The following is a 21,841-nucleotide window of genomic DNA, read 5'->3' on the forward strand; positions in this document are numbered from 1 at the left end:
AATGCCCCCGCCCATTGTAAAAAATATCGTGAAAATTGCTGAAACTATAGAAAGCAGTAAATGAAAAAAAAATAACACTCATCTTTAATTTACTTTAATTACAAGCTAAAATATAAACCTTGGTTGTAAAAAAACAAAGTTGTCCTTTAAATTAATTGATATAAATATTTTTGGAAATGTCTATGGGAAAAATGCATTGACTATTTTGGAGTGGAACCAGAAAATGGCCGCCACTGCTATGCCCTATAGGGCATAGCGGCGGCGGCCATGTTGTGGTCGTGCCACAGATAGAAAACCCATATCTCATGTAGTTACCTCCTGCACCAGGCTCATAGTGTTGAGGATCAGGACCCTGTTCTGGGACCCGCACCACAGCTTGCCCCCCACCGGGACCATCTTGGTGACGGGGCTACTGGGCGTGGCCAGGACCAACGTCTGGGACGACTGGGGGTCCCAGAAACTACCTGGAGTTGGTGGGAAAGTAACTAAGTACATTTACTCAAGCATTTACAATTTTCAGAACTTTTACTTCTACTCCACTACATCTCAGAGGCAAATACTGTACTTTTTACTCCACTACAATTATTTGAAAACTTTAGTTACTAGTTACTTTGTAGATTGTGATTATTATTACAAAACATACATTAACCACAGAGCAGATCTACAAGCTCACAATGCGTTGCAATGCAAATGGTTTCATCTCTCTCTCATAAGGGGTCCCTGCTTCATCTCTCTCTCTCTCTCTCTCTCTCTCTCTCTCTCTCTCTCTCTCAGCTAAGGGGTCCCTGCTTCATCTCTCTCTCAGCTAAGGGGGTCCTCGGCCTGGAGAACATTGAGGACCCCCTGCCTCAGATCTTACCTGCTTCTCTCTGGTAAACGATGACCTCTCCGTTGGCCAGAGAGACAAACACCTTGTTGTCCAGATATCTGAAGGAAACACATTAAAACACCATGATGGGCTTTTAGATAAATATTATATTATATTATTATATACCCAAATTAGTCTCTCTGCCAATTCCAACAACAACAACAACAACAACAACAACAACAACAACAACAACAACAGCAACAGTAAAAATAACAATAATACTAATCATAATATTAACACATCGGGTGCCAGCATTTTTTCATAACAACTTACCGTGGGTGCCAGCATTCTCCCCATTGACTGCGCTTTGCTGTTTAAACCTTCCGCGTGCGTTACAAGCAAATCCACGCAAAAAAAAGCATCGATTCATGTTGTGCCATGAGCCTGGCTACAGCCTGGAACCATAACATTTCCCTCGCGAGTTACAACGGGGGGGGGATCGCGCATCGCGCAAGACCAGTTTTCCCCACAGGAAACAGATTCTGAGATATAGGCGTTTCAAAGTAGGAAATAGACAGGAAACGGATGGGGGAAAAAAAAAGTGTTTCCGGTGAGCGATCTGGCACTTCCTTCGCAGGATTACAATGGGTGCTCCCAGAGCTGCTCTAGCCCCGCCCGCGCGGAGAAAAACGAAAAAAACAAAAAGACTGAACCGAAGCTTCGGAACCGCCACTATGTAAACACACGGTTCAGACCGTGTTTGGCACCCAATGTGTTAAAAAAATACATCATTCTTCTAGGTACTCAATCACACGTTACAGAACCAAAGCAGTCAGTTCATGCAGTGTCCAGCAGGGGCCAGTGAACTCACAGGATGCACAGGATGGAGGCAGAGTGCTGCATCTTCATGCTGTTCTTCCTGTTCCTGATGTTGTCTGACGACTGGTACACATGGATGCTAGACAGGTAGACAGACAGACAGACAGACAGACAGACAGACAGACAGACAGACAGACAGACAGACAGACAGACAGACAGACAGACAGACAGACAGACAGACAGACAGACAGAGAGAGAGAGAGAGAGAGAGAGAGAGAGAGAGAGAGAGAGACAGAGAGAGACAGAGAGAGACAGAGCGAGAGAGAGATTTTTAGCAATTTGCGTTGAAACGTTCTACACACACTCCAGGGACCATTATCTAGAATCACAGTTGAAGAGAAGTCTGCGAGTGAAAAAAATTAAGCCTACATGAGCCAATGGATATTGTAGAGGGCATGACTTCATACAAATAAAAGAAGAGAAGATCATCTTGCTGGGCTCCTTTCTCTCAATTCTTGTGGTTTGTGGTTCAAATGGCTCAGTCTGTAAAGTGTCAACCTTTCAGTCAGAAGGTCCCTGGTTCAAACCCCGACTCAATCCAGTCCAAATGCAATTTGCTGAATACAAATCACGACTGTATTCATTAATGCATGTGCACCTTTTAAAGACAAGATGAAATGGCGCTTTGACGGTATTTGCTTTACATTTTGTGACGTATGTTCTAGTGAAACGGGGGCATGGCGCATGACAAAAGGAAAAATGTAATGCTTTTCAGCATATTTAAACAGGACAGAGGGTCACAAGTTCGATTCCAGGCTATGGCTAACTGACTGGCAAGAAACCTTTCTGGAAAACCATAGCCTAATTAGAATACTGGGATCCGTCCATGTTGTGTAGATGAAGTAAAACACTAGGCAAACTTTAGTCTTGAAGGCTGCATTTTTAACAAGAGTTTGAAATCAGCCATGATAAGCAGCATAATACTACGATCCCTCAGCACTCTGCTCACCTTCTTAAACTAATGGCCTACGTAATCGTTTTATGTTTCTCAGAAAAATAAATAAAACTGATCCAAAACAAAACTCTATGATATTTCTTAATCATTTCACCCAAAATGTTTAAAACAAATTATGACTATTAACATAAAAATAACACTGTCTGTCACTTATATAAATTAAGAGATTTAAATAGGTTTAACTAGGATTAAACCTGACTTAGGCCAAATGATTTACTGATTTACTCCAGACTCAGGCCATGTTTTTGGCCTAAGTCACAAAAACATGTCACTTACCTCATTGAGTGCCATTAACGTGTTTCACGTGTTTTTACCGCTATGGCTCAACGTGCCAATGACGTGTTTGACGTGTTTTTGAAACAATAGTAAAAAAAAAATGTTTTTTTTGTTTGTTTTTTTTAAACATGTCCAGAACCCAAGATATCATCATCTGAAGATTAGCAGCTCCATCCACTCCTTGTTTAACTTAGAACTGAAAAAGGCTGTATCTCGCTTCCTAAGCACTTTTTGTTTTCTGTGAAAAAAAACTCTGGCACTGGGACAACATCATTCTGAAATATTTCTGGCAATTCTGGCACTCTTACACATTGGGTGCCAAAACCGTATATATTCGGTTTTTGGAAAGAAAAAAATTTGGAAAAAAATGTTTTCCCTTCACAGCACCAGGAGATATCATTTTCCGAAGATTTAGACTCCAATCCACTTCCTGGTTAACTTATGACTTCAAAAGCCTGTATCTCGGCTCCTCAAAAATGGTTAAAAATCCTGGCACTCAGTGGTACTCTGTTTTTAAAAAAAACTGGCACCCCATGAGTTAAGTTAAAAAAAAAGTGTTATTTTCGCCCCGCGTGTATTGCATATTGCGTTTTTCTTTGCTCTCTCTGCTTGCAGCTATATTTATAATAATCCTCCTATAATTCCACAAAGCTGTGTCCCGGTGGGTCGGTGGTGAGGCCAACATCTGTTCTGCCCGGTTCTCCTCAGTGTTCTGGAGTTCAATTGATCTGAATGTGCACACAGCCATTGACCGTTACCATGTGCACGGAACACCAGCGCCCGTTTTTCGATGTCCCCAACTGTCAGCAGTTTATTAGCGTTTCTATGTAAAAAAATGTCCCCCCCGTTTTTATGTAAAAAAATGTCCCCCCCGTCCCCCCCCCCCCTCGGCCAAGCTAACATTGGTCAAGCCTCACGTGACACGTGACAATACGTTGAAAGAGTGTGCTCTGATTGGCTAGTGAGACGCATGACGTATAGCGGCCTATAAATAGATGTGTCACTTTGAAAGAGTCTGTGTCTCTTTCAAAGTGAGGTAAGACAGGAATAATCACGAAATGGCTGAGAAATGGTGAATCAATACATTATGTAGACACACTGGCCCTCATTTATCAACGCGGTGTAGACCAAATAATGGGCGTACGGCGAGATCACCGCAATTTTCGGCATTTATCAATATATCCTGACGTGGGCTTTATCCTACGGTACGCTGAGATCTCACGTCTGGTCGGGACCAGTTGTTGACGTTGGCTGCACCCGTTTATTCCATCCTAGACCTGCGGAGCAGCATTGTTTGACTGTCTGAGAGGCATTGGACACCTAATCCACTCATAAATCTGTATATCTACACTAATAAATAATCCCTGTGAAAACATAACATTTTATAAAGTAATTTAAACAAACTGCTTTAACAGTCATTCAGATAAGATTGTAGATCTGTCTGTATTGAAAATAGCAGATCTACAAGCTCACAAGCCAGCAACGCGTTGTGAGCTTGTAGATCTGCTATTTTCAAAATATACGGGCGCTTTCTGCGAGAGCACTCTTCTGCGCGAGCACCGGTCTAACAGGCGGCGCTGCTGTTATATTTTCATGGCCACCGGGAGATCAGACATTTAACCCATGGTCCAATACACACCAGCCTTCATTCATTAATGTTCTCTCCAGGCTATCTCTCATTAATGCGGAGCGGGACGGGACTCGCCCGTCCGACGGTCCGAGTCTCACTGGGAAATGGGAATAGCCTACATGAGGGCTTTATTTTAGTGTAACTCGAACGCGCACTGCTCGGTATGGGTTAAATACATTAATCTACAAAAGTATTCCATTCATGCCGATGTGATTGGTATCATAATATGTCATTCATGTAGGCTACAAGCCTACGTGACAATACGCTACGGGCGTGTGTGTGTGTGTGTGTGTGTGTGTGTGTGTGTGTGTGTGTGTGTGTGTGTGTGTGTGTGTGTGTGTGAGAGAGAGAGAGAGAGAGAGAGCGAGCGAGCGAGAGAGGCGTGTGCGTGTGCGTGTGCGGCGAGGCCAGCGGGGGGAGGGGGGGGGGCTGTTTCTTATTGGCTTTTCATGTCTTTGGTCGTATTCTGGTTCGTCTTCATGTCGTAAAATCGGGGCGTTTTGAGAATATTTATGGGGCGTGTTATTTAAATGACGCTCGTTTCAGCCGTGACATTTATCAACGCTGGGACCAAGTGTAAGCTCGGATCAGCTGTGTAGGATGCGTTGATAAATGTGACTTCGACGTTGGTGTACGCCGAATATATGGAAAAATATACGGCGGTTTATACGCTGCGTTGATAAATGAGGGCCTCATTGTGTCATCACAATACGTAATATAAATAGCTTAGACAGGATTAATCAAGAACAGTACTTTCCAGTCACAGTTGATGACACAGTGCAACTAACTCTTATTATGCAAACTGAAGAAGCTAATCATTGTCTGCAAACTGATGAAGAAGCAAAGGCGCAACGCCTATCATCAAAGTTCCAATCTTGGAATTAATTCCAATATTTGCTGGCGGAGACTTGTGCTCCGAGGAGCACATTTTCTAGTTATAATATTATTATATTATATATTACCATCCATCTTCAGTCCCTAACCACACAGAGCTCTGGTATATATATTATTATATATATATATATATATATTACCATCCATCTTCAGTCCCTAACCACACAGAGCTCTGGTATATATATTATTATATATATATATATATATATATATTACCATCCATCTTCAGTCCCTAACCACACAGAGCTCTGGTATATATATTATTATATATATATATATATATATATTACCATCCATCTTCAGTCCCTAACCACACAGAGCTCTGGTATATATATATATATATATTACCATCCATCTTCAGTCCCTAACCACACAGAGCTCTGGTATATATATTATATATATATATATTACCATCCATCTTCAGTCCCTAACCACACAGAGCTCTGGTAAGCCTCAGGGTCGATGCTGAGCAGGTCCTCCAGAGAGGCTCTGGTGAAGGATCCTCGTGACGAGCGGCGCATGGCGCGGCCGTCCATGCCGCCGCCGCCGTCCATGTGGTGGTGAGACCTCCCCCCACCGGGGGGCGCTCCGTACGGCCCCCCGGGGGCCGGGAACTCCTGCTCCTCCTCGCTGCTGGTGGTCTCTGTGGCCATGTCCTTCACCCCCCCCGGACCCTCCTCATCTGGGGGGGAGAGAGAGATTGATTGAATATTTTATTAGGCCAAAAAAATGTAAAACAGCACAATTACACTTAACCCATTAACACATCAACCGCCAAGAACTGCTACGGTCCGGGTGCTTTTTCCTTTTTTTCGAAATTTTTATTTTTTTTCAATTTTCTAGGGGGACCATTTTCAGTGTAACACCACCGGAAGTCGACCGGAAGTGCGATCCCATTTTTTGTTTCCCGTCGGCCTCCATTCTAAGGCGCACACTAAAACCCTTATAAAACCAAGCCCCCAGAACCCAGTGCTTGCATTGAAGCGAAATGGACATGCTGGCCATTCGTAGGTACTGCAGCTTAAAACGGATGGGGCCACTGCAAATGTACGAGCAAAAACGGTTTCGACCAATGGGCTTGACTCACGAGCTTGCGCACAAGCTTGCGCACAGGGACGCGCATCTCTGTGACGTAAAACGCGTCACTTCTGTGACGCAGAACGGATCACAGTGGCCCCAAATAGGCTACGCCCATCACACTTTACAACCCGGAAGAAGGGGTGAATTCGCTTCATGCGCTGTGTGAGCAACTCAATGCAAGTGGACGGGAGGCAATATCCGGTGCCCTCTCTATTATTTTTAACTCTATGTATAAAACCTGTGTAGTTTTTTCTCCTCGCATTTCCCATGTTAACATAAACGGTCAGAAGTCAAACATGGCGGCTCCGTTTGACACGTGGTCTGCACTAGTAGACACAGGGACATGTGCACGTTGTTTACAAACAGTCCATCGCACTAACGGGGCCTATGGCGACGTGAAAAAAACAAAAAACAACAATAAAACCTTGGCACTGGTGAGTACATTATGAGATTAGCCCTTGGCAGTGGATGTGTTAAGACCTGGAACTGTGTCATTTTTAGATTTGAGCTAAAAAGCATCATTTTGCACTTTGGGCTATTCAAAAATATCAGATCTACAAGCTCATAGCGCGGCACCGAGTGCCGCGCTACGAGCTTGTAGATCTGCTATTTTTGAACAATCGTGAAAATGTGTGCAAATCATTGAATATATATATTTTTAAAGCGAACATTTTTAACTCTATTCTTTGCTTCTGGGGGGTCCCTGGAACAATGAATTTTGATGGGGGTCCGCGGCCAAATACATATAATTTTGGGGGTCCTTGACATGAAAAAGTTTGAGCACCACTGATATAGAAACATACGTTTTTCAGAAAACTGTTGAGATTTAGGAGACATGTAGAATCGGCTTCAGGTCTTAATGGGTTAAAATACTTTGTCTAAAAGGTCTGTCCAAAAAAAGTCCTTGCGGACTTGTTTTCCATTGAGGTCCTTGGTATTCAATTCATAATCATATATAGTGGCACCAACAGTTCAAATATAACTATATGTAAAAAAAAAAACTAAACTCAAAACAAAACAAACTAGACAAAGTGCTCCTCGGAGCACAGGTCTCCGCCAGGTCAGGTAGGTTATTGTGGGGCGGCAATGTTCGGTATTCACCAATCAGGATGGAATATGAAAAAATCAGGCGGATGGAGGCATTTTTGTTCAAAACGGAGCACTCAAAACGGAGTGTTTGTGTGTGCGTGCGTGCGTGCGTGCGTGCGTGTGTGTGTGTGTGTGTGTGCGTGTGTGTGTGTGTGTGTGTGTGTGCGTGTGTACATACTTCCATAGCTAGAGGAGATGGTAGAGTGACTGGCTGATTGGCTCTGTAAGGTGGAGGAGGGGCTTGGAGAATCCTCATCATCCGTGTCATCGCTGTCAAACGGAACAAGCTCCGCCCCCGCTGGAGCTGCCACCAATGGAGAGGAAGATATCGTCAAAGAAGGTTCATTTATGAAGACGTACACGCCGTCTCAACTGGAACCACTAGAGGGCAAATGGTACACAAACCCTACACATGCTCTACTAAGTCTGATCTTGAGAACGTCCAATGTTTACCAGTGCTGTAAAGTAACTAAGTACATTTACTTAAGCACTGTACTTAAGTACAATGTTGAGGTATTTGTACTTTACTTGAGTATTTCCAATTTCCAATACTTTTACTTCTACTCCACTACATCTCAGAGGCAAATATTGCACTTTTACTCCACTACACTTACTTGAGAACTTTAGTTACTAGTTACTTTTCAGATATAATTAAGCTCACAACGCGTCGCGATGCGACGCGTTGTGAGCTTGTAGATCTGCTATTTTCAAATATTTAGTACTTTTACTTTTGGTACTTTAAGTACATTTTGATGCCAATACTTTTGTACTTTTGCTCAAGTAAATGTTCTATTCTGGACTTCTACTTTATATTGCAGCATTGGTACTTTTACTTTTACTTGCAGCATTGGTAAATAATTTGAGTACTTTTTCCACCACTGATGTTTACTGGTGCTAGATCCCAGTGTGTTACTGGGACAGAGAAAGGTTGATAATAAAGTAGATTTTCTCCTGATGTGTCTCTCTGGGAAAAAAAGCCATTTTTATTGTCCGTCCGGGTCTTGTACATATTGTGTCTTTGTGGCGATCGGGTCCAATATGTAGTCCAGTGAGCATGGAGCTAAAGAATGCTTCAGAAGCTGTGTTCACGTTTAATTCATTAATACACTGATAATAATAATAGTAATAATAATAACAATTATATTAATAATAAGTTTAAAGGGACACTTCGCCGATTTTGCATCAAACCCCTATTTTTATCTAGGTCTAGGACCCATAAACATGATGCTGGTGTGTTTGATCTGTATGTTTCAATGTGTATCCATATCCTCAGAGACTATGAGTCATTTGACTCATAGTCTCTTTATCTCACCTTATTTCCTGACTACAATGTAGACCACACCCCCACGCAGCCTCCCCTCCCCACAAGGAAGGGCTAGTGCCCCAAAGCATTATGGTCATTGTAGTAATGCAGCAGTCCAGTCAAACACACAGACTTCTATATTGTTCCGGCCATAGGGTGCACATTTCAAATGTTGCCACTGTTATCTACTACAAATATTATTAACATTGAGTGACTGTCAGTTCTTCCAGGGGTGAAATGCTCCTTTAAACAGATTTTTTGGCGATGGGCTCGCCAAATAAAATCCCTCATAATATGGGGTGGTGGTATACAAAAGTTTGAGAACCCCTCTATTAGAATATAGAATAGAATAACCCCCCACTCCTTTGGGTTATTTTGGTTATTTTTGTCATCTCATGTTTACCTGCATGTGCATGTGCCAGCATTTTATAAATAACAGATTACGTTCGGTGCCAGAAATCTCACCGCTGAGCTGCGCGGCGCTGTTTGAGCTGTAGACTCCACGACGTGCATTTCATGAGAAACAAAGCATGTCTCCATTTTACCCCATGGTCCTGGCTAACGCCTGGAACGATAATATCTCTCACGCGAGTAACAATGGCGCAGCGATCGCGCATACAAAATGAGTCGGTTTCCCCAGCGTAAAAAAGTTTCGGAGTTATAGGGGTTTTAGAGAAGGAGATAGAACGGAAGCGGATGGGGAGCCATGTTTTTTGACACGATTATCCATCTGTCCTTTCCTTCTCAGAATCACTGTGGGTGATTCCAGAGCTGCTCCAGCCCCTCCCGTGTGGAAAAAAACGTAAAAAACAAAAAGACTGAAAACACGGTTCAGACCGTGTTCGGCACCCGATGTGTTAACACATGGGGTGCCAGTTTTTTTTTAAAAACAGAGTACACTGAGTGCCAGGATTTTTAACCATTTTATAGGAGCCGAGATACAGGCTTTTGAAGTCATAAGTTAACCAGGAAGTGGATTGGAGTCTAAATCTTCGGAAAATTATATCTCCTGGTGCTGTGAAGGGGGAAAAAAATATATATTTTTTTTCTATTTTTTCATGTTTTTTTCAAAAAATATTTTTTTTCAAAAAACGTATATATACGGTTTTGGCACCCAATGTGTTAAGAGTGCCTGATAAATGCCCTACATCATAATTATAACCTGAGGGGAGGGGCTCATTGAGCTCCAGTGACCAATGAGAGACGGAGACGTGTCAATTAATTATTCACGACCAACCTGAGGGGAGGGGCTCGTTGAGCTCCGGGGACGAATGAGAGATGGAGATGTGCAGCTGGTGCTGGCTGTGGGCGTGGCCAGAGGCAGGGGTGGGCGGGGCCTGGGCGGGCTCTGCTCCGCGTTCCCTAGGAGACGACGAGACACACAAGACTCCTGATTGGCTGACAGGCTCAGAAGGGAGGAAGGAGAGCTGGCGTGTCAATCATCTGCATTCGTGTGTGCGTGTGTGTGTTTGTGCGGTGTGTGTGCGTGTGTGTGTGTGTGTGTGTGTGTGGTGTGTGTGCGTGTGCGTGTGCGTGTGCGTGTGCGTGTGCGTGTGCGTGTGCTTGTGCGTGGTGTGTGTGTGTGTGTGTGTGTGTGTGTGTGTGCGTGCGTGCGTGCGTGCGTGCGTGCGTGCGTGCGTGCGTGCGTGCGTGCGTGCGTGCGTGCGTGCGTGCGTGCGTGCGTGCGTGCGTGCGTGCGTGCGTGTGCGTGTGCGTGTGTGTGTGTGTGTGCGTGAGTGCGTGCACGTACCTGCCCTTCAGACCAGGAACAGCAGCGATACAGATGATGCGAGCAGAACACACGGCGATGCACGCCTCCACCGTAGGCTCCTCCCTGATGTTCAGTAGACACACCTACAACAGGAAGTCAAGGTCAAAACTACAGAAAACCACAAAAAGAACTACAATCACCAGAGGTCACTGTGGGCTACTCCCTGACGTTCAGCAGATACACCTGCACACCAGACATTCTCTTCTCAGCCACTAGACGGCGTACGGCAGGAACGTCCCATCACCTGTTTCCTCGGCTGTGTGTTTTCCACTTCCTGTCGATTTCATTGGATATCATTGGTCATCTGACCAGAGTTTCATTGGATTTCATTGGATCAAATCGACAGGAAGGAAAACACACAGCTTAACTCAATTTCTGCCAATCACGCATAAATGCGATCTATTAAATAGCGCACTTGGCCGCCAATATCGCATATTTTTTTTTTTTTTTTTTTCAATTTGACCCAAAGACCAAGGAGATATGATTTTTCGAAGATCTAGACTCCTATCCACTTAAAAATCCTGTATCTCGGCTCCTGAGTACTTTTTTAATTTCAATGAAAAATCTCTGGCAGAAAACAGCAAAAAATCTGAAATAATTAGGGCAGGCTAAGTGTTAAGAAACAGGTGAATACTCACTCTTTTACACCTGCAAGCTGATGTATGTGCGTGCACGTGTGTGTGGATCTGTGTGTGTGTGTGTGTGTGTGTGCGTGCGTGCGCTTGCGCGTGCGCGTGTGCGTGCGCTTGTGCGTGTGCGTGCGCGTGCGCGTGTGCGTGCGCTTGTGCGTGCGCGTGCGCGTGTGCGTGTGTGTGCGTGCGCGTGTGTGTGTGCGTGTGTGCGTATACACATGTATTCATATAATTGGGAGGGCCAAATGTATTATTTGATCTCCCTTCCCACTTCCCCCCCCCCCTCTTCTTTCTATGGAAAAAACGTTGTGATGGAAACGATGCACGAAAGCGAATTTAACCCATTGTTTTTACCTTGTAAACCTGTGATGTGACAATAAACCTCATTCTGATTCTATAATATATAATATTAAACTTAGGTGAAAGATATCCAATCTATGAGCTTGTAGATCACCTTTTTTATGCGTGCGCGCGCGTGTGTGCGTATGTGTGTGCGTGTGTACGTGTGTGTGTGCGCGTGTGCGCGTGTGTGTGCGTGTGTGTGTGTGTATATGTGTGCGTGTGCGTGCGTGCGTGTGTGTGTGTGTGTGTGTGTGTGTGTGTGTGTGTGTGTGTGTGTGTGTGTGTGTACTGACTTGTCCCACGTATCCGTCACTGTTACACACCCACACCTCACAGCTGCTGTCTGGACTGCTGTGACTGGGAGAGGCACAGGAGAACTGGAACACAAAGAGTTAAATCATTATTATCTAAGTATTTATTCATATCTAACAGACTGGACTGTATACAACTATAAATACCAGACATTAACCCTTAATGAGCCTGAGAGACCACAACTTTATTTATAACAACAGCTGGACAACAAAACAGTTGTCCGACTGCATGTTTTATGTGAGGGCAATCTGGGAACCCATCGCCAAATGAAAAGGAAAAACAGCGCCCTCTGCTGTTTTTCACTATCACTGTCTGGGAGTCTAAATCTTCGGAAAATCATATCTCCTTGGTCTTTGGCTTCTTTTAAAAAAAAAAAAAAAAAAAAACTTTTATTTTGAATTTCTTTTTTTTTGGAAAGAACGCAGATCTGCGTCCTTGGCAGCCAATGTGTTAAATGAGTTTCGGTTTGTTTCTAGTGGGGAAGGATCGGCAGACATGTAAATCCCGCCCACTACATTTGATTGGGTAAAGCGCGGCCTGCTTCCTGATCTGAAGGCATGCCCACTTGTAGGCCAGTGCGTACGAGATATGACGAACCCCCCCCGACAGATTCAAGCGGAGAGCAGAATCTGTTCTTGAGAGATTAATGTGAGGGTAAAAGGGTACCCTAGGGGCCGGCGACCAAAAAACAAATACAAGAACCGCCCCAGCGAGCGGTCGGTGGCAAAGAAATGGGGGCGAGTGTGTTTTGGGGCGAGTCCTCTGGTTACGTATTCTGTGCTGTTTGTCTGTGTTTATTTAATATTTACACGGAGAGGTTTGGTTCACTGTGTGGTGCGCAACAAGCTATCAGGATCAGTTCACAGTTGAATTTTATATTGATATTGATGTTAAGATCAACATCTGTGGAAAATATACAATTAGATTATTTTCTATATATTAACACATCGGGTGCCAGCATTTTATAATAACAGATTACGTTCGGTGCCAGAAATCTCACCGTTGAGCTGCACAGCGCTGTTTAAGCTGTAGACTCCACCACGTGCATTTCATGTGAAACAAAGCATGTCTCCATTTTGCCCCATGGTCCTGACTAACGCCTGGAACGATAACATCTCTCACGCGAGTAACAATGGCGCAGCGATCGTGCATACAAAATGAGTCGTTTTCCCCAGTGTAAAAAAGTTTCGGAGTTATAGGGGTTTTAGAGAAGGATATAGAACGGAAGCGGATGGGAGCCATGTTTTTTGGCACGGTGATCCATCTGGCCTATCCTTCTCAGAATCACCACGGGTGATCCTAGAGCTGTTCCAGCCCCTCCCGTGTGGAAAAAAACTGAAAAAAACTGAAAACACGGTTCAGACCGTGTTCGGCACCCGATGTGTTTTATGTGCTTGTAATTTCAAAACAGTTTAATTTGTCATTTCAAAGAAAAGAAACTGTTGATGTTACGTTCAGGTTTCTTTATTATTACATCAAAGCAAAACAAGTTTGCAAAAATAAATAGGTGAACCTGAGGCACTGTCTCTGTCCTTTTGTTTTCTTTTTAAAGTTATTTGGTGAGTGCTGTGTCATAAATGTTTGGATATTGTGTTTTAGAAGTATATTGGGTGTAGTACCAAAGAAGTTTTATTCTGGGAAAGTGAAATCAGACGTGTGTGTGTGTGTGTGTGTGTGTGTGTGTGTGTGTGTGTGTGTGTGTGTGCGTGCGTGCGTGTGTGTACACACACACACACACACACACACACACACACAGTATATCTAGGTGTGCCCTTTGGTTGGTTCTCACCTGCATCCCACTGCGTGTCTTCATGATGGGAATGGCCTTCAGGAACTCAGGGTTCCACTGATCCTTGTTCATAGCTGGAGAAAACACATTTATATTATAGCTTCATCTAGCAGGGCGGAATTTTGCCGTTTTCAATACACGATAGTGCACTTGGTGATACAAGCGCGAAATTTGGCACAGATGTCCTTCATATGACCCTAATTGATAATCAACCTCTGGCCACGCAAAAATCCTAAGATTTCAAGATGGCCACCACCAGTTTTCAAAATGGCTGCAACTGGGCCAACATTTTGGACTATATCACTTTGCTGGGGCTGTAAATCTTTGATTTTCCCCTTATTTTAATATAGGAGAATATGTTCTGAAGGTATTTCTACCAAGTAAGATAAAAATATATATATTAGGTTCCAATATGGCGGCATATTTTCCAATATGGCTGCCGATAAATTGCATAAATGTACATTCACATGAGCTTGTAGCACATGTATTTTTTTTATTAATTACCATACACAGAATCAATTTATAGCACATTTTAAAGTGATTTGGTAGCTTTTTAATGACCTAGGGCAACAGACTTTTCAATATGTTCACCAATAAATACAAAAACTTAGATATATATAGGGATATTTTCTCAAACAGGTGCTGACCTTTTTCTCTTTCCATGGAAGGACAAAACTGTATGGCATCTGCTGAACGCATGAAAGAAGCAAAGACCTGATGACTTTGATCCAATAGCTGATGCATTTTCATGAAGGGGGATCCATCTGAGGTCCTTTGACAGCTTTTTCAAGCCAAGTCTTTGTGTCTGGGTAGCTCAGTCGGTAGAGCTTTCACCTTCGGATCACATGATCATGGGTTCGATCAGGATCAGTGTATGAGTAGGTACAGTGAGTGTGGCGCTCCACCTCAGCAATACCAGGGGGTCTATAAGACCCCTGCGTTCTCAGCTGATACTGACAATAAGTCTCAGACTTACTTAATATGAACAAGTGCAACTGCTATGACAACAATGTCAGTATCTGAGCTGCGAATCATGATGTGTCAGATGCTATCCTCAGCAGCTCTGCCTCAGATACTGACATTGTTGACATAACAGTTTCACTTGTTCAAAGACTTGGCTTGAATTAGCTGTGGATTGCCTTTGGAAGGAGGGAAGGATCTCAGATGGATCCCGTTCATGAAATTGCATCAGCTATTGAATCAAAGTCATCAGGTCTTTGCTTCTTTCATGCATTCAGGGGATGCCACACAGTTTCGTCCTTCCATGGAAAGGGAAAAAGGTCAGCATGGCAAACAACTTCTCCAAATTAGGTTCAACACCTGTTGCAATAAATGATAAACATATGCAAGTCATTGAGGAGTTCATAGTACTCATGTAGGCTACGATAGAACTTCATAGAAGTAGTTCCTACAAGGAAGTGAATGCAAGTGAAGTGCATTCCAAACAGGACATATATGGGGCCAGTCACTCTTGTGCAGTCCTGTTTGCCAAATTATGCCAGAAGCTGACAAGATGTGGATGTAAAAAAGCATGTTCTGGACACTGAAAATGCTTTAAGTTTGGACTTATCTGCACACCCCTCTGTGGTTGCAGTTGCTAGTACACTGGCCTGTCACTTGCCCAGCCACCATTGTAAATGAGAATGTGTTTATAATGACTTAATAACAAAACAAAAAGTAAGCACTAAGCTTTACCAAGCTAATAAATCACTTTCAAATGTTCCATAAATGGATTCTGTGTATGATAATTAATACAAATACATGTACTACAAGCTCATGTGGATAAACCATAAGCAGATGCACATTTCTGCAATTTATCGGCAGCCATATTGGAAAATATGCCGCCATATTGGAACCTAATGTTATTTTTTATCTTACTTGGTAGGAATACCTCCAGAAAATATTCTCTTATATTAAAATAAGCCCCAGCAAAGCGATATAGTCCAACACATTGGCCCAGTTGCAGCCATTTTGAAAACTGGTGGTGGCCATCTTGAAATCTTAGGAATTCCGTGTGGCCAGAGGTTGATTATCAATTAGGGTCATATGAAGGTCATCTGTGCCAAATTTCGCGCTTGTATCACCAAGTGCACTATGGTATCAAAATTCCGCCCTGCTAATCTCCTGGTTCATTTAAACACCAGATAATGATGAGATAATTAGATGGAGATAATCCATAAAACGTCTTAAAAAAAATAAACAATCTTACAGTACGAGCATAAAACACATTGCGGCTCGTTTTTTTTTTTTTTTAATTACATCTTTTAACACATTCAGTGCCATAAACGGTCCGGACCGTTTTTGGCACATTTTTTTTTTGGGAACTTTGGGATCATTCAAGGAGTCTCTAAGAAGGAGAGGCCGGATGTGGATCCATGTCAAAAATGCTTCCGGTCGTCCACTCCAATGTTAACTCCTTATAGCAGATCTGTGCCGCGCTATGAGCTTGTAGATCTGCTATTTTTGAAATAGCAGATCTTGAAATAACAGATTTTGCAAATCTTTTGCAAATCTTTGAATATACATTTTTAACTCAAATATTTGCTTCAGGGGGGTCCCTGGAACAAACTATTTTGAGATGGCGGTCCACGACAAAATACATATCATGTTTTTTTTTGTTTTTTTTAACTGTTAGGATTTAGAAGACATTTGTAGAATGGGAACCTCAGGTCTTAAAGGGTTAAAATAAGTGGGCGCGGCCGCTCACCTAGCTTCTTCTTGGCGTCCTCGAAGGCCTGTTCAAAGTGTGAGCGAGTGTCGGGCGAGCTGAACTCAAAGATGAAGCTGCTCTCTGCGGAGGCCGTGGTGAGCTCCAGCTTGGTGGGCAGGAAGGTCATGCTGAACGCTACAGACTGCTTCTCTGACAGATCCCTGTGGACCACCGCCATCAGCTCCTTGATGACGTCATCCAGAGACTGAATGACACACACATGCGCGCGGACGCACACGCACGCGCACACAGAGAAAAACAGACACACACACACAGACACACACACACACACACACACACACACACACACACACACACACACACACACACACACACACACACACACACACACACACACACACACACACATGAATAATGCATTACATAATATTGCCATCAGATGTGTCTCACTATTTAAATTAATTAACACAATTAATCTCACACTATATTTACACACTCACTCCATAGGAACAGTGGCCCTCATTTATCAACGCGGTGCAGCCCGAATAATGAGCGTACGGCGTGATCACCGCACCTTTCGGCATTTATCAATACATCCTGACGTGGGCTTCATCCTACCGTAGGCTGAAATCTCACGTCTGGTCGAGACCAGTTGTTGACGTTGGCTGCACCCGTTTATTCCATTCTAGACCTGCAGAGCAGCATTGTCTGACTGTCTGACAAGCATCTGGACACATAATCCACTCCTAAATGTATATCTACACTAATAAATAATCCCTGTGAAAATATATCATTTTATAAGTAATTTAAGTAATTTAAACAAACTGCTTTAACAGTCATTCAGATAAGATTGTAGATCTGTCTGTATTGAAAATAGCAGATCTACAAGCTCACAAGCCAGCGTTGCATCGCAACGCGTTGTGAGCTTGTAGATCTGCTATTTTCAAAAATATACGAGCGCTTTTGCGCCGGGAGTCCCGCGGTCGGACGGGACTCCCGGCCACCTTTTCATGGACAGTGAGGTCTACAAACTTACAGTAGCTTGTCCTATGTTATGGAGTTATGTCATAGAGAGTTATGTAGGCTACACAACCTGGCTGGGTTAAGGATATAAACCCGACGCTCCAATATTAACGTGGCGGCACGGAATCACTGCATTCCGCCCGAGTCTCATGTACCGCTACGCTACGGAAAGACGAAGTTGGGCGGGCGCGCGTGTGTGTGTGTGTGTGTGTGTGTGTGTGTGTGTGTGTGTGTGTGTGTGTGTGTGTGTGTGTGTGTGTGTGTGTGTGTGTGTACAGTATACCTGGTGAGGGAAGCTCAGTGTCTCAGACAGCTTGCTGATTTGTCCCAGCGTGCTCAGATCCTCGTCCAACCGGCCAATCAGCTTCTGGATGCTCTCCTTGTTAGTGGCCTGGGAGGAGCCTAGTGGACACATTCAACACTCTTAAAGGTGTAGTGAAATGAAAAATATGTTTTTCACACTTTTAGAGTATATCCGTGGTCATCATATGGGCATAGCCTACAACAATAGATGCCAAAATAATTTTAAAAAAGTCATTTTTGTGTATTTTTATAACTAAAGTGCCTAAAAAGCCAATCTTAATTACTTCCTGTAAACGAAAACGTGCTGCGTGACATAACGCAGCCTTCATGAATATAAATGAATCTTGATTACATGCACCTGTTTGATTCCCATAGCTGCACGTTCTTCAAACACAGCTGATTTTAATTACAGAGATACTCCGTTTTGAATCTCATTGAAGATGAGTGTATTACTCATTTTAAACTTCATCTGCACACTAAAATATGTATCTGAAAACATTACAGGTTAGAAATAAGCCAGGTAGTAGCAAACGTGCTTCACTGGCCGTCTCTCTCTCACTTGTAAACAAACACTAGCCGTGTTGAAGTGATTGAGATTCCAACGTCCCATAGCCTGAAGGGATGGGACCTCCTGATTGGTCTAGAGTCGGTTGAGACGACGTTTCAGACTGAATCTTCAAAATAAAATGACCGAAATTGTCACTGCAGTGCATCTTTAAAGGTGCGTTCAGACCTTTTTATAGTTGTTTCAATCGCTTCACTTTGGTCACGCTGGTAAAAAAAAAGAAAGAAAAAAGTGTCCCGTCGCTTCCATGTAAATGTGTTGACTGAAACACCAGTGTGTGTGTGGGCTTGTTTTGTTTGCATACAACAACAGATATACACGGTGACCTTCATTTATCGTGTTAATTTAACTCTGGGATGTAAATGGACCCGTATCGATTTGGTCCTGTTATGTAGCCTTACCCTCTCAGGGTTACATAAACACCCAGAACCAAAGAAAGACTGAGCAGCTATGTTCTAGTGTACAGACTGTAGGTGACCATATTTCAGTTATTTGTCATATTCTGCCCTGTGCAATGTTTGATGACGAAGCCTGAAAGACAAACAGAAATAACGTGACGTATCACCCTGCTTACTGTTAATCTCTCTGGGTTAAGAGCGTCTGATAAATGCCTACACCGCAAATTGTTCCGTATCTCCACTCCAGTTGATGCCGAGTGAGGTGACCCATCGCCTTCTTTAGGCTATTCAAAAATAGCAGATTTATAACCTCGAGCTTGTAGATCTGCTATTTTTTGGAGATCTAGACTCCTATCCACTTCCTCGTTAACTTAAAACTTAAAAATTCTGTATCTCGGCTCCTGAGTACTTTTTGGGGCGATGTAACCGCCACCCTATAAGTGAGGTTTGGACACTGACCAATCCTGCACCGTGATTGGCCAATAGTCTACAACGCAGTCTACACCCCTAACCCTTCCACAGTCAATGCAAATCTATACTTTTGCAAAGTCAGCCAATCACATTACAGCTAGTGTCATCACCACTAGCTGTAATGTGATTGGCTGACTTTGCAAATTCAGGACTGTGATTGGCTAGCGAAACACATGACACATGTGCAGCCCTATGAATAGCAGTATGGACTTAAAAAAAAACACATGTTTTTTTTAAGTGAGTCATGTTGTGATGACCACACACCGCCCACTTCACACTGGTGTGATTTTTTTTTCCTCAATGAAAAATCTCTGCCATAAAACTGCAAAGAATGTGAAATAATTCAGGCAGGTTAAGAGTTATAAGATGACAAAGAAAAAGGTGAGTCTTACTTTTCACCATCTCTATGTCCTCTAGGGGGAGCTTCCACAGGAACTTATATTTACTACAGGTGTCAATCACACTGGCTGATGAGTACCTGAGAGAGAGAGAGAGAGAGAGAGAGAGAGAGAGAGAGAGAGAGAGAGAGAGAGACACAGAGAGAGAGACAGAGAGAGAGAGAGAGAGAGAGAGAGAGAGAGAGAGAGAGAGAGAGAGAGAGAGAGAGAGAGAGAGAGAGACAGAGAGAGAGAGAGAGAGAGAGAGAGAGAGAGAGAGAGAGAGAGAGAGAGAGAGAGAGGGGGGGGGGGGATTATGGGGTTGTCCAAGTGTAATATAAGGCAAAGCAGCTTGCAAAATATAGCTCAATCTCCTCCATTATAGACCTCTTAACCCATTATAGAGGCTGAGGCCCATTCTGAAACCTAACCATAGGTTTCTGAAAACGTTGAAATTCTTACTGAAAAAACATAACTAAAGAACAATGTTACTATAATTATGTATAGCAACAACTAATGAGACACAGAGGTGTCTCCCGGGTTGAAAGGTAGAACAACGTATAGGTAGCAACAGGTCTCAACGGGGTGACAGACAGACGTCACACTGCTCGAAACGAAACCCATTCTGTCAGGTCTGACTCAATCTGGGAACCCATCGCCAAATAAAAAGGAAAAACAGCGCCCACTGCTGTTTTTGGGGCGGTGTAGCCGCCCCCTATAAGTGAGTTTTGGACACTGACCAATCCTGCACCGTGATTGGCCAATAGTCTACAACGCATTGTATACCCCTAACCCTTCCATTGTTAATGCAAATCGATACTTTTGCAAAGTCAGCCAATCACGTTACAGGTAGTGTCATCACCACTAACTGTAATGTGATTGGCTGACTTTGCAAATTCAGGACTGTGATTGGCTAGCGAAACACATGACACATGTGCAGCCCTATGAATAGCAGCATGGACTTAAAAAAAGTAATTTATCGTTTTTTTTAAGTGAGTGGAATTTTTTGTTAAAACTTTCTATACACGTTTGAAGGACCATGACAAAGACTTTTAATGTGTGGTAAAACTGAACGTCATGAAACCTTTAAATCAGGGGTCTTCAACCTTTTCTGCCCAAGGACCCCCCTAGCTGAGGGAGAGATGAAGTAGGGACCCCCTACTCTATATTGTATAACATTGTGTTTTAGATTCAACTTTTTTCGTTTACGTTTACTGTTCTTTTTTCCCTCTACACCTATACCTCTTTGCCAAAAAATAGCAGATCTACAAGCTCACAACGCCTCGCAGCAGATCTGCTATTTTTTGGCTAAAGTTCTCCTCAGAAAAGGGATGATAGGTTTCAAGTGGTTAAGGTAAAAAAAAATCATATCACACAAAGATTTGGCGGACCCCCTGTAGTAACTCTGAGGACCCCCTAGGGGTCCCGGACCCCCTGTTGAAGACCCCTGCTTTAAATGAAGTGAAACCAGAGAAACCCCAAAACAACAGGTTTGAGAATTGATTGCATGAAACAATCACCTGTGCGTCCATGTCTCAATGTTGGTAAAAAAAATAATTGGTCGACAGGCAGAGGATCTGTTTGGAGGAGAAGGTGCTTCCTGTACCCATAGTTGTTCTCCGGTGTCGGTAACATGACAGACTGAAGTGTATGATGACTGTGAATAGGTTCATGAGCATATTGTTGTTTATATTCTGTTCATTCTGGACTTTCTAGCTCTGAGACACGTGTTGTTTCCAGTGTGTGTGTGTGTGGGACATCAGAAGCAACGGAGACATATTTGAGCCGTTGTAATGTGTGTGCGTGTGCGTGTGCGTGTGTGTGTGTGTGTGTGTGTTACATACAGAGACATGGAGGATCTCCTCAGGGATCCACTCTTCCTCTTCAGAGTGTGTTAATGTGTGTATGTGCATGTGTGTCAGTGTGTGTTAATGTGTGTATGTGCATGTGTGTCAGTGTGTGTTAATGTGTGTGTATGTGCATGTGTGTCACTGGCTGCAGTTACATGGACGGTTTTATTCGGAATGAATGGATGAATTAATTCAGAATAGAAATGCTCATGTAAACACCTCAATTGGAATAGAATATTCCATTCCAGTTAGGAGGGGTGGTATAGACCGTTTGAATCGGTATATACCAATCGGAATTGACCATATACACACTTTATTCCAAACGCTCCTCTCTGTTTGGAATACATGCATTCCTTTGCGCATGTCCGTGCTTAGTAGTGCTGTCAGAATTGTCCAAAAATGACCTATCAAATCTCTAATTCG

At 43.2% G+C, this 21,841-nt stretch overlaps 1 protein-coding gene across 1 annotated transcript in view; it reads right to left on the minus strand.

Annotated features, from left to right (window-relative positions):
* Positions 1-21,841, minus strand: part of arhgef17 (Rho guanine nucleotide exchange factor (GEF) 17) — a 147,946-nt gene that overhangs the window by 7,793 nt on the left and 118,312 nt on the right. The window contains exons 21-32 of the mRNA XM_084064031.1: positions 19,584-19,669; positions 17,738-17,856; positions 16,468-16,675; positions 13,761-13,834; positions 11,953-12,036; positions 10,665-10,768; positions 10,152-10,276; positions 7,790-7,915; positions 5,854-6,124; positions 1,680-1,766; positions 860-927; positions 316-464 (exon numbers count right to left, since the gene is read on the minus strand). Coding sequence (XP_083920157.1) covers positions 316-464; positions 860-927; positions 1,680-1,766; positions 5,854-6,124; positions 7,790-7,915; positions 10,152-10,276; positions 10,665-10,768; positions 11,953-12,036; positions 13,761-13,834; positions 16,468-16,675; positions 17,738-17,856; positions 19,584-19,669 — 1,501 coding nt within the window. The remainder of the gene's footprint in view (positions 1-315; positions 465-859; positions 928-1,679; positions 1,767-5,853; positions 6,125-7,789; positions 7,916-10,151; positions 10,277-10,664; positions 10,769-11,952; positions 12,037-13,760; positions 13,835-16,467; positions 16,676-17,737; positions 17,857-19,583; positions 19,670-21,841) is intronic.

This window comes from Gymnoscopelus microlampas, assembly GCF_963454915.1.
Source record: "Gymnoscopelus microlampas genome assembly, chromosome: 8".
In the NCBI taxonomy this organism is placed as follows: Eukaryota; Metazoa; Chordata; class Actinopteri; order Myctophiformes; family Myctophidae; genus Gymnoscopelus; species Gymnoscopelus microlampas.